This window comes from Pimephales promelas, chromosome 1, assembly GCF_988280905.1.
Source record: "Pimephales promelas chromosome 1, fPimPro1.hap1.1, whole genome shotgun sequence".
NCBI lineage: Eukaryota > Metazoa > Chordata > Actinopteri > Cypriniformes > Leuciscidae > Pimephales > Pimephales promelas.
The window spans coordinates 41,682,220-41,696,695 of record NC_142769.1 but is presented as its reverse complement, the minus strand read 5'-3'; the positions used below and the strand labels follow the sequence as shown (position 1 = coordinate 41,696,695).

General features: G+C 37.8%; 1 protein-coding gene across 2 annotated transcripts in view; it reads right to left on the bottom strand.

Annotated features, from left to right (window-relative positions):
• abhd17c (abhydrolase domain containing 17C, depalmitoylase) overlaps window positions 1-14,476 on the bottom strand; it is a 44,975-nt gene that overhangs the window by 10,758 nt on the left and 19,741 nt on the right. For both annotated transcript variants that reach the window (XR_005622733.2, XM_039670372.2), the window contains exon 2: window positions 8,299-8,478. Coding sequence is in view for 1 of the 2 variants with exons in the window: in XM_039670372.2 (XP_039526306.1) it covers window positions 8,299-8,478 (180 nt within the window). In the remaining variant the exon portion in view is untranslated. The remainder of the gene's footprint in view (window positions 1-8,298; window positions 8,479-14,476) is intronic.

The window sequence follows — 14,476 nt, the reverse complement described above, 5'->3', positions numbered from 1 at the left end:
TTTAGTTTGTTTGAATGGGGTGTTCACACTGAGGTCAATCGTTTTCAATGAGGGTAGGCACTTTCCAATGAGCATGAGCGACTTTTGGAGAAAGTAGAGTAAAGTTCAAAAATGCAATGTGATAACTAGTGGTGTGGCCAGATAGAGTTGGGAACAAATGCCTACTCGCAACAGAGACCTGGGATGTTTAAATCATGTATAGTGTGTCAAAGGATTAGTTCACCTGAAAATTTAAATTTCCAGATTCCTTACTCACCCCAAATGCCATCCTTTGTCTTTGAAATGTCTTTCTTTCTTCAGCGGAAAAGAAAAATTACGTTTTTTTGAGGAAAAGGAGGTTGAGTGGCCTGAATCTCCAACCTCGTCAGCACTGTCAGTGTTCCATAATGAGAAGGCAATAAAAAAAAGGATTCATTTTAGAAGAGAAGTTACATATAGCACCTTTAAGGAACATTGTATGGAAAGAGCTACATGAAGATTATTCAAATTTTGATTTGGTGCTCTTTGAAAAACACAAACAAACAAACAGGATTTAAACTACGAGTACAGTTTACAGTGCCAAATTAAGCCTCGGACTTTGACCTTTAGCACCATCACAACCGGCACCTGTAACACTCGAACTAAAGCAAAAACGATTTACTTTATCCGTGCTAATCCCCTTCAGTAACTCATCTTGTTAAAAAAAAAAAATGCCCATTTTGAATCTGCATCTTTTGAATCCACTCCAAGATTTCACATTTTATTAAGGGAAACGGACGAAGTGTTAAACTATAATGCTTTCGACAAATTGCAAGGCGGCGTCAAGACAGCTAGCTCATTAACACCTCCCGTCAGCTGGCTTCGTGTTCATTACGGGTCTTTGACGGGGCTGGCTGGCGAGCTATTAGAACACAGAGACGGTTCAATCTCTCACGACTGTAGCTTCTCATTATGAAACACTGACAGTGCTGACGGGGTAGAAGAAAATCAGGCCACTCATCCTCCCATTCATCACCCAAAAGAGAGCGAGAAAGAGCATCTGCCTCAGAGAGAGAATAACTTTGATTACAATGAAGCACGCCCCCAGCCATTGCTAATTTCACCAGACTGGTGTAGAGTGAGGGAAACGAGACGAGAAACGAAACAGAGGAGGTTTCCGTCATTCTCGCTTTGTTGAAACGTTTCTAAAGCCTCAACAACATTCTGTCAGAGAAACGGCTGTTATCTTCCCATTACAGCCTTAATCTTGCAATTTGATCTTGTCGCAATTTAATTAGATTTAAATACGAGGTCGGATAAAACGGGATCAGCGATTAAGAGAGTCGCTACAGTCTAATCGAGTTTAATCCAGAAATCCGCAGTCTGCTTTCCGATTGAGACCCAGCTTAACCGAGGCTTGACTTGACTAAAGAATGACACGGATATTTATTATTCTGACCTGCTTCTGTTTCTTTATCCCTTCAAGTACTGCATAAAAAGAATCAAGAAATTCTTTCATGAATAGTCACTTGGCAAGTTTAAACACAGGGATTGAAGACATTTGACCTCCGCCAGCATTTTTAAAAAAGGCCTTAAAAGAATAAACCCATGAGTCAACATGCAAATGAGCAGTCATGTGAGCTCCTTAGAGGTGCCTTTTGTGATGCCTCTTAAGGGCGAAACTTGATCTCAGCCGAAAAGTAGAATTCTAAGACTAAAGCTAATGACAAAAAAGTGAGACGAAAATCCATTTAAGGCAAGTCAGTTCACTTGGCATGCATTGAAGCCTTTTACTTGAAAAGACAATATAGGCAGAATATATTAGCCAAAATCTGAATGTCTTTTTCCGTGTCATCATATTTAACTCTAAATGCCAGCTGGTGGCGATATCTCGTCAGAAAGAGCTGATGACACGACGTGCATGCCTGATGTGTTATGAGATGCACACTGAACTATCAAGATGGACAGCGAGCGCTCAGTCTCACTGATTGCAAATTCAGTTTATATATACTTCCTAATTGTGCTGACACAATATGTGGCAATTCAAATGCAGATGCGCGTGTACTGTCCAAAAATCAATTTAATGGTTATTTTCAGGTCACTTTGCTGTTTTTTTGCACATCAGTCAGTGGGATTATTTTTTTCTTTTCTTTTTTCGTATTTTTCTGAAAGAAATTACTACTTGTATTCAGCAAGGATGTCTTACTGTACGTACACAGCAGACACGAATAGCACGTTAAATTCGTGTTTACCACGTCTAGTTTGATGCTGGACCACTTTGTGTTAATTTACGCGTCAAGAGTGAAACTGACGCGCATAAAAACAAAAGTTTGAAGCGAAATTTACGCGCGTCAGAATCGAAACTCGTTGGCGGCCATCTTTTTATGTTGATCGAGCATTCATCGAGAGAGTCACCGCTCTGTATTTTCTCTGGAGAGCAGAACAGTGGCGTGGGGATCATCGTCGCTTTATTGGTGTCCACTGGACCCTCGAGTCGAATCGTTTGGCGAGTTTCACCATTTGCTGGCTCCAGGAGCTGTGCTGGATGAAGGCCACTGTCAGCGGTACTTCCGCCTGTCTCGCGCCCAGTTTGATGACATGTTGTCCCGCATCTGAGCAAGGATCACCCTCGCCCTCATCCGTTTAATCTGTCATTTGTTTTCATGATAAATAGAGCCAGCCTCCAAAAGTTATTAACCTATCCTGTGATTTTTTTCTCTCTCTCACGTCCAGACACGGACTTATGCACATGTATGTTGGTTGTCTTTACATCATAATAATATTTCATATAATCTAGATATGGAATAAATAACATTCAATACAAAATGAACATGTCTCATATATTGAAATAAAGTTTTAAGTGATAAAATATTTGCTTTGTTGTACATTAGAACCACACCAGGCATTTAGTCATATTATAAAATAATTTATTGAAGCATCCAGATCCTTCATCACGTTAGCAAGCAGCAGGCTCCTGATTGGTTAACGGGGCGCGAATTGACGCCAAAGTTTTTCAACTTGGGCGGCAGACGCGAATTTGCGTCAAACGCATGAATGCACAAATAGCACTATTCGCGCTTAACGCGCCAGACACTCAATTTGCGATAATTCGACGCGCAAATGGAATTTCGCACAAATGGAAATGGAATTCGCGCCGCAGGAATTTTTTTACTCACGTAACGTATCTTTGGATTGACTTAACATTGAAATAATTCGTGCCTGAGCACTATTTGCGTCCAGTGTGAACGCACCATTACATTGATCAAAAATGGCAATAAAGACATTCACCAAAGAAATTCACCAAAAAAAGAGACGTGCCTGTCGGGTTCTTTAACAGTTTGTTTGGAAACAAAGATGCGGTGATGCCAACGCCCCCTCATGGAATGATAAAGCTGTCGTTTTTACAACTTTGACAATGAGAACTGGATTTTCAAAAATATGTGAAGTATGTAAAGTTGGCAGCATAGACACACCGGTCTCTTACCGTAGCCACATCGACATTACATTTTCACGTCCCTGAACATGACACGGAACAAAGAGAACTGTAGGGCTGTATTCAACTAAAGAAATCCTTAGTCGACCAAAGTCGAGTCATGGCAACGATTAGTCGACTAAAAAAAAAAAAAAAAAAAAAAAACGTGATGTTTTGATTAAACATTTTTTAAACAATTGTCATTGAGCATATATAAAACAACAACGAAAAAACATCACAAATAAATAAAACTATAATAATAATAATACAATTCTTTGAAAATTAAGTGATTTTTTAACTGCAAAAAGTGAAGAGCTCTGTCCTAGGTCTAGTAACAGTCACAATCGCGCACCTGACCACATAATGAAAAATCCCAACAAAAGCTCTCGTTTATACAGGCTTTATATTCTTCTTTACTTTCAAAGCTATGGGTTAACTTTCGTCCTGACGATCAAGGCGTTTTAAACAACACACAAAGAACCCAAATAACTTAAAAACAATCCTAATAATAGGCTGTAGGACCGCGTATAGGTTTATTTTCGTTTTGTTGCATTATTTAGGCTATTTTCAAATGCGTCAAGTGTACAAATAAAAACGAAAACATTAAGAAAACACAATCTATTGAGTCAGCATGATATAGCCGTTAAAAGGCTGCTCACGTCTTTTGCGCGCTCAAGTTCGATTTCAAATGTAGGCGCGCGACTTGCGCGCTCATAATGGAGCAACGCGATCGCCTCCCTCCACAGTCTTGTCGTCTTTGTTTTAAAATGCAGCGAGACAAAAGATTTAGATTTCCTGGACATTTTGTCGACTAAAGCCAAAACGCAGCGTTCTAACTGAATGAATACAGCATCCCTTACCGAGCGCAAGCAGCAGCGCAGCCAGCCACACGTGCGGTTCCCGAGTGTATTATGTGTGTGCGCTAAATTGTGGCGCAGTTACAAAAATAGCCTCAATTAAAGCATTTTAAAGTTGGGGACAAAACATAGGCTAATTATATTTAGAATACAGTAATAAATAACTGCTTATAAAGGAATAAATATCAAGGACTAAATCATTGAAAAATTCTTTCTATTGGTAAAAAAAAAAATGCAACTGGTCGACCAATAAGAATGTCAGTCGACCAAGACGGCATCGACCAATTAGTCGACTAAACGACTAAAGTTGACAGCCCTAGCGAACTGTGATTGGTTGTGCTGCATGTCAGTCAGACGGCATCCAGTCCTTGGCCATTGAAAGCTGTTGTGGAGTCTAGACCTTCTGCCATCAGTCTATGTGGCTACGTGACATAAAAAGTTTTTCATTCTGAATTTGAATGTTTCAGCTGCATGAGACATGAAGCTACCTATGAATACTGTAGCAGGAGAATCTAACCACCAGAATGGACATCATAATAAACTAGAACATGCAGGAAGCTGACGCGAAATGGTTTACGTGCCAAGCTGCACGGCGGGTCGTGATGAGGGTATATCACGACTGATATAAGTCGAGTGCGGAATAAAGATAGGTGTTCTCTGCTGCACAGGTGAGCTGTACACGCATCGGCTGTTTTTCTCCAGCTTTATCTCAGAAGCCAGACATGGTAGTTAAAGCCAGAGATGAAGGGAATGAGAATCGGAAACAACGCACGCGTCACCTGACACTTTCAAGGAAAAGTGACAGAAACAGGAAAAGGTATCAACTATCACGACTGGGGGTTTCAAAAGAACTACTTTGATTTTACCAGGAATACTTGAAGATAATCTGTGTAATCAGACATGCCTCAAGCTGTGTAATATAGCTGTGAAAGAGAAAATGGAGTTTCATGTTGTCCTTCAAGGTTTTTTTGACAGGTTACAGGGATGGCGTTTAAAGAGCAATTACACGTAGAAGTTACACAACAACCTGTCCAAGCAAAAACACCTCCAAAGTAGACTTGGAAGGGAGATTTACATTTGACAGCAAGGGACAATGTTTATCTCCTTGCTAATGAGACTGAAATTCAACCTACGCGTGAGCATATTTGTATAGGTGTTAATTGCTGACCTGTCATATTAGGCATGGCATTAAAGTTCGCTCACTCAGATCTTAGAATAACAACACTACAATAAGACAGACATTCATTTCATATGATGACAGGATACAACACAGTTCAGAAGTATGGGGTCGGTAAGATTTATTAAATGTTTTAGGGAGGATTCTCTTTTGCTGACCAAGGTTGCATTTGTTTGATCAAAATAAATAAATAAATAAAAAAAATTGCAAGTTTACTTGCAAGTCTACTACAATTTATAATATTTGAATACATTCTAACATGTATTTTTTTTCCTGTGATGCAAAGCTGAATTTTCAGCATCATTACAGTATTTAGTGTCACATGATCCTTCAGAAATAATCAACGCGTTCTCATCCTAGGGCGTCATATAGTGACACTTTTAAAAATTTTGTCTAAATCCAACGCACATGGCACCCTTTAGCGTCATTTTAAAACGGACAGATCTTTGTTCGGTTATGGGTAGGTTTAGGTCTGGGGTAGGGTTATGGTTAGACCACTAGGAGGCGCCTTTTGGCCCATATTAATCTGCATCTCAGGCCTTGTCCACACGGACATGGGTATTTTTATAACCGTGACTTTTTTTACGATATTCATAAGAACAATAGTGCTCGGACTCTTGTGTTGTGATCTAACCGACAGTGTCCGACACCTGGTAGAAAGTAACACAATTAAGTTAAAGCAATGAAGTCCAGCAAGATAATGTTGTTTTATGCGAAAACATAGACCTTTATCTACAGATAAAGTATAATAGTATTAACATTGAATCATCTTGAAGACAGTTTAATCATTTACTGTAACCGAACGCGACGTGCTGTTTGAGTGCTGAATGGAGAATGACTGACAGCCGCGAGAGGGACAAGTTTACGTGATCTTGATATTTAATGACTTAAATATTAATTTCTCTCACACATAATGGCTTCAGAACACTTATAATAGAGTGCGCAAAAATGTTATGTGGTACTTTAGAATGTTTTTGTGCCTTTTGTGGGGCTTAACAATAACATAATAGTATACGGCACAATATCGGATTTGGATCGGCCTCGTCTGATCGATATCCGATACCGATCCTGAGTATCGGATCCGATACCGATCCTGAGTATCGGATCCGATACCGATCCTGAGTATCGGATCCGATACCGATCCTGAGTATCAGAGCAGAGTAGGCTCACGGAAAGGAGGGATTTAGAAAGACTGAATTATCGGAAAAGTCGTTTGAGAATCATTGAAAAATGTGGTGATGTGTAACGTATACTATAAAAAATATCTAAGCTTTATCTTTAATGCATCTAAACCGGAGACCTTCAAAACAAAGTGCCCTTATTATCCTAATTAAGATTATCATCTTATCAATACACATCTACCTGTTTTTTTTTTTTTTACGAGTGGCAGTTTTCTAGTACAAAAACTAACTTTTTCTTAATACATGAAAAATCTCAAATAGCTGACAGCCAGTTCAACTTTCATTACATTACTTGGCACCTGCAACCACTTTCACTTTTAAGAAAAAAAGAACACATATACTTGGTATACTTGAGAGCCTTCACTTGAACTGCTGAAAAGAAGGAACATTTTTAGCACTTTAACTCAGTGTGGTAAATATGTAAGCCACTTCCTGAGCAGTAAAAACTCAGAAAAGTTCTGAAAGATTGTAAAAACAAAACTACCATTGGAAGAGGAAGTAAGGGAAATACAGCTTGAGGGAGATGGCTAACTCCGATTCAATCTCATTCAGATTCCTGAGTTTCCTGCAACCCATCTGTGTGGGTAACGCAATGAACTGTGTACAGCTTCAGGCTGTTACCAGTTACTCATTTAATCTTAGAAACCAACTAACCATTTATGGATCTAAAAAAACATATTGCACACAAAATTGGAACAACACATAAAAAAAAAAATTAGGGCTGTCAAACGATTAATCACATCCACAATAAAAGTTTGTGTTTACGTAATATATGTGGGTGCACTGTGTGTATATATATATATATATATATATATATATATATATATATTTGTATATATTTAAGAATGTTTATACTGTATATAGATGTATATATAATTTATATTAAATATCAATATCAATATTTTATATATAAATATTATAAAATAGAAAACAAACAGTCTTTATTACGTAATCCATATGAAAGCTGCATTTCTTTCAAGGCGCAGCCAATATGCTTCGGAGATGGCGAGTCAGCATTGTCAACTTTATCTTTGCAGCCGATATCGACTCAGAAAACACTAGTTGTTTTTTTTTTTAAATGAAGGAAAAATTATCTGTTTATTAATCATTACTTTTGCCAGTGCTTTGCGACAAGCTTTATGAGGGCACTTGAGTGGTGCAAGGCATATTCCACCACCAGTATACATTTAATTAATTGAATGAATATAAACGTGCGATTAGTTGACTAATGGCACAAACAAACGACTACTCAACTAGAAAAAACTTTAGTTGGGGGCACCCCTTAAGGTCTCATTATTCAATAGATTAAGTAACAATAAGCAATATATTTGTACAGTATATTAATCTTTGTTAATGTTAGTTAACAAAAAAACAACGGTGCATTGTTAATTCATGTTAGCTTAGGGCCATTAAATATGAACAGATCCAACTTTAACATTAACCAAATTAATATTATGTAAGATTATTAAATGCTTTAGTTTCATTGAAGTAATGTAGTTAACTAATGTTAATAAATGGAACCTACAGTATACTGTAAAGCATTACCAACATGTTTTAACTGTCACTTTTGATTAATTTAATGCATCCTTACTGAAAAATAATCTTGCATGTTCACAAGCATTACATTCTGGATCACAGATGTTTGCATCTTACCTTGGGAAGGCATCAAAGCAGTAAGTTTTGCGTGTGTCAGGGAAGGCCACGCGCAAACCGGACATGAGGGGAGAGTGAAGGATCACTGCCGCACACTCGTACCGGGACGCCAGGTCTACCGTCGGCACCGTCCCTATACTCTGACCGTAGAGGATGATGTTTTCTGGGGTCACTCCATACCTTCGGAAGGAAAAACAAAGAAACAACAGCTGTAAATCATCACGCTTCATATCAACAACTCCAAGCGTGGTACAAATCTGGCATCCTCGCCTATGTGGGTGAACTCAGCAGAAATTACGTCGCTACACAAACAGCTTGAGCTGTTTACTTTGAATTACACTAGTGTCTATAGCAACAATATGATTTGTGGCAAAATAAATTTCCATCAAGGCATATTAGACAATCCAATAGGACAAAATGGCCAAACACAGAGGAGAAATCTCCTCTCTTTAATGAGAAATGATTTCTCATTTCTTTAATGGGAAATCGTTAAAAATAGAAACATGAATTAAACTGACAGCGTGGATTCAGACTCCATAAAAGATCTGAACGAGTCCCTGAGCTTGTGAACACAGGACTTGGCTAAGCTTTATTTGACACTTTAAGATGCGCTCAAAGGAAATGCTAGAGGCAGTGAGTGAGAAGGCAAGGCTTAGATGGAGAAAGGAAAAATGCACTTTAGGTTTTTGTTCTCTGACTTTCCCGGCTGATTTTGCAGTCAGGCCTGACATCTGATCAGCTGCAGCGGCTGCGAGGCGTGTACCGGGGTCAACGAAAGAAAGAAAACGTGTTTGATGTCTGACCTCAGATCAGATTTATCATAGACTTGCCAAGCACCAAGTGAGAGGTAGTTGGAAGTCCTCCATCCACACACAGCGATACGGAAAAAAAAAAAAAAAAAAAAAAAAAAGTATACCGTGGAGACCACTGGCTACACAAGCCTCTGAACTGGACTACCCCTGCGAGAGCTTTGGCGAGATTTTATCAGGTAACAGAACATGAGGTCTCCATCTCCCACATAGACAGACATTACAGAGTGAAAAGACCACTCCAGTAAATAAACAACCAACAATGTGACCGAGCTGATAGACACAGTGTCAGACTATTCAGGCTTGAAAATCAAGTTTATGGAGATGAGAACAGAGCCGAGAGAAAACACATCAACGAGGTAATTCATCTCCATCAAGAACAATCCACATTGTGAGTCAGCAAACATTTGTGAAAAAGTGTTTGTAAACCATAATGAATGAACTGGATTTGTTATAAGGAAGGCTGATAAACTGAAACCTTATTTAAAGACATAGTTCAATCAAGTACTAAGTAATGTCAATGACTGACATCATATGATATATGGACTTGTCATGTAACAGCAAAAATAATTTAAAATGAAGAGTTCAGATGCAAAAGCCTCTAAGTGCCATTTTAAATTTTCTTCTAGAATGATCATTTTTATCAAGCTTGTATATTTAAGTTCAGTGATTTCACTTAAATGGCAATGATAATTACCTATTAATTGTTATTTAAGTGAAATTACTGAACTTAAATATACAAGTTTGTTAAAAATCATCATTAAAGAAGAAAATTTCAAATGGTATTTAGAGGCTTTTGCATCTGAACTCTTCAAATGTTCTACACCGAAAATCTGTCACTGAGTTGTAAAAGTGTAAGTTGAACAAATACGTTGACTTGCTTAAAGCTGCAGTCCGCAGTTTTTCCTCAGTCGCCATCTCTGTTCGAAATGCAAATTATTGTGCCACACATGATTGATTAATAGCAGAGCCCTACAAGATTCCTGAATCAAACAGATGCAGTCACAACATATAATGGACACAGGAACTTTCCAAATGAAACTATAAGAATTTAGAACTGGAAAAAACAAGTTAAAAAACATGAGCAGGAAGTCAGCACACTTGCTACTTCCTAGAAGCGTCCAATAAAGATGAATGCAAGGGCATGTCATGGAGTCTTCAGAGAAGTTACAAACATCCTCGGATGACAGCTGAGACTGAGGATCTTCATTTATGTTTGAGGATCAGAGAGTCGGCGTGCTCAGGCATCTCTCAAAGGACCTGGACCTGCAGGATCTCTCATCTCTTGATATCCACTAAGACCCGAGAAAAACACTGCACAGGAAGTTGCTCAGAGGAGGTTACAGAGGACAAAACAACACATTGCTGTCCATCTTACAACTTGCAGAAGACCACCAAGACATTTAACAAACACTACTGCTGCAGTGCTCTGTAAACGGAGAGGACAAGAGTTGAACTTTCTGGTGAAAAGTACATGCTGTTATATTTCGAAGAAAAACAGCACACCACAAATCTCCAGAAGGTTGTCAGGCTGGAAAAAAAACTCAAACAATCATCAGTACAGTAAATGAAACCATGACGCAAAACACAAGGCCTGTTCACACCAAGAACAATGTTTTTATACTCTGGTATTCTTTAATATTGAGAACGATTTTTAGAACTACATCTTTATCGTCATTCGTCATCTTTATAAAGAGTATAGTTCTCGTCCTTGGTGTGTGAACAGGCCTTTAAACAACAACTACATCTCGGATGAAAACAGAAACTCTTGGAAAAGACGGGACATAGCTGGATATCAGGATTCTGGATGAGTCAAAATTAGTATGGATGAGCAAACGTGCAGCTTGGAAATGGAACCGGGATCTTTTCAAGCCTCAATATCCTTTGTCACTCATGCACGGACTGCAGATAGACCTGCTAGTTCATTGTCTGAAAAGAGGAAATGGGAAGTAACACTTTACTTAAAGCCTTTATATATATATATATATATATATATATATATATATATATATATGATGAGTTCAGATGCAAAAGCCTCTAAATGCCATTTGAAATTTTCTTCTTTAATGATGATTTTTGTCAAACTTTTATATTTTAGTTCAGTAATTTCACTTAAATAACAATAGGTAATTATCAATGCCATTTAAGTGAAATTACTGAACTTAAATATACAAGCTTGATAAAAATGATCATTCTAGAAGAAAATTTCAAATGGCACTTAGAGGCTTTTGCATCTGAACTCTTCATATATATATATATAAATGCATTATAAAGGGATTTTTACTGTCTTTTAATGCATCATTCTATTGGCTCATGAATAACTGTAACCACAGTTATGATACATTATAATACTTTTCTATTGATTGAACACCTTAAGAAAGTACAATGCATTAAGACACAACAAACAATCAATTTCAGATGTACCAAGGAATCTGCAAATACTAATGCATCTTAACTTTGGTTACAGTTATTTATAATAAAAAAATGCATTATGAATACTTTTATAATGCATTATACATAAAGGCTTTACGTAAAGTGTTAATGAGAAGAAAAAAAACCCACCTTTGCTTCAACATGCAGGGAAGTTAATTATTCTTATCTGATCCTAAAATCACATTTCAGGAAAGATCCAAACACTGATGGTGAGATAGCGAGAACAAGGGTGTGAATAATACCTGAAGGATCTGCCAAAACAAATCCATTTCCACACACACCGAGAAAACATCAGAAATCTATCCGAAAAACTCTGAAAAGAGGGAAAACTCTTTGAGCCAGGACAAACACGCTGCGTCTAGCACAAACATCCCCATTTTTCCTATGTGGAAAACTACTGAAAACACAAGCGAAAACACACAAGTTGATGCAAATGCTGTGTTTCCTTAGCCTGAATTAAGGCAATGAGAAATGGCTTGTCCAAACAAGCACCAAGGTCCAATTCCATGGAACAACTGGAATGAAAACCAAATTTCTGTGTTTATAGCCGAAGCGGCACAAACAGCTAGACTTGCAAGTGATTTGCCATGTTATCCCGAGCTGTAACAATACAGGAACCCGAGAAAGAGTGGGAAAGAGATGTGTGTTTTTGTCTGCATATGTTAATCTTGAAAAAAAAAAATAGGAGCTCTCAGCTCTGTGATTCTGCACAGGACGTACGGCGCACACACAGTAGTCTGTTTCGCGAGTCCGTCCTTCCGCCAAACTAAACATTTACAGACGGATTTTGGGCTGAAATCCACATGCTGTTGCCAACCCAAAAGGTTTACCCTGAAAATAACTCTCCTCTCGCTTGCTGTGAATGCCCTGCTGGGTTCTCAATGGAAACAGATGCCTAACAAATTCTTGAGTAATCCATATGCATGTGAATTATGAATATGCAATTGTCTGATGCTTCAAGTGAGCACTGATGTGTAATAATGATGTATGAGTAACAAAGATTACTTACAGGATGAGTCTAATGTTATCATATAAAAATGCACAATTGATGGCTATACAAAAGTTGCCTTGCATTCTGGCAAAAAAAAAAAAAATGTTCGCAAAAATGGCTCTTGGCATGAATTGTACAATTGAAAATGAGTTTCCGCTGTCAGTTTGGATAAGTAAAGTACTTCACGCTAGAAACATTCTGTCATACAGCAAGAAATGTTGTTAGCTGTTCTGTGTCTTGCACCAGACTGAATTGGACTGTTTCAGGAAGCAAAAATCTAATTAATTGTCTCCATTGGAGAATCAACTTTTATTATTTTATAATATTTCCTGGGTTGCCCTTATATAGTCTTGGTATGTTTTTTTTTTTACATCAAAAATAGTCTTAATTTAGAAATAAAAGGCTAGCCTGATTTTAGCCTCTGATTTGAATGCTCTGTTTGAAGGGGCGTGTCTGCTGTGGGATTGAGTGTAACTGCCCACTGCTGTGATTGGCTGACATGCTTGCATATGAAATAGCAACATATTACATATGAAACTCTCTCAAAAATACTTTTACTACAGCTATTAGTATTTTTACTATTACAGCTATCGAGATGAACGAATCGTGAGAAGTATTTAGATCTATTCCCATCACATAAAATGTTGCTGTGATGAGCATTGAGCAAGCAGATGACAGTCTGTTGAATGAAGATCTTATTATTGCAACGCAGTTTCTGCACTCTCTCTAATGCTTTCACCAATGCAAACACGATGATGTACATACAGTAAGAGCTTTGTTGTGCAGTGTAACGTGCGTCATTGGTTTTATAACGAATTGAACTCCAAATAAACTCGCGCTGTGTGAAATTGTTCTTTGATCGCTTTCTGTATAATTTGGTTCCAGACTATGACCATTTTTTGAGAATGTGCGAGTTAAAATTTTATGTGGTCCCATATGTGCGAGTGGATGCTCACGCAACAGAACGCCGTTGTATCAGCTGCGGCAGTCCGTAACTTATGTTCAAAATGAATGAGTAGGCTACATCATGAATCCGTTTTCCAAACCGTGTTTTTGACTTATCCTGTCTCACTACGGTACACCTATAATAAGTGTTTATATTCGGACTATTTTATCCCGGGTCTCGAATGCGGAGTTGCTCGTTGTATATATATATATATACATATATATATATATATAAAGTCAGTGATGTGATATTTTGTTGTTTTTGCATTCAGGCAGCACCTTTAAAGGGATAGTTAACTTCAAAATGAAAATTTTTCTGAATTTCCTCCTTCTGCTGAACACAAGGAAAGATATTTTGAAGAACGTCAGTAATCAAACGGTTAACAGGACGCATTGACTTCCAAATGGTATTTTTTTTCCTACTATGGAAGTTAATGGGTAACAGTTTGGTTACTGATATTCTTCAAAATTTCTTCCTTTGTGTTCAGCAGAAGGAGGAAATTCATACAGGTTTGAAACAACTTGAGGGTCTGTCAACTTTAATGACAGAATTTTCATTTTGAAGTGATCTAGCCCTTTAAATATTTTAATGTTTCCAAACAACGCTGCAACTTGTTTTATTTGCTAAAATCAGAAATATATTCTCATTACCTCCAACCTCTATGCTGAAAATGGCAAAATATGAATGTTACCATGACAACAAAAGTTTACAAGCTTGCACTGAGCAAGACTACAAACAACAACAAATTTAACAAGTTTGTGTTAATTTGCTGGTGAAATCCTTCTTAACATGGCCTCCCAGCTGTGCAGGATTAGAAGACTCCATGCATCTTCATCCACATGCCATTTTGTCTCTGCAGTAAATGAATATGGTTCAGTGTTTCTAGCTGTGGGTGAAAGGGGCATTTTAATTAGCTGGCATTACTGATAATAACTTGAGCTTTATCCATTACTAATTCTCAGGCAATTCATTAGCTGTCCTTGCTCAGACAAAAACTTC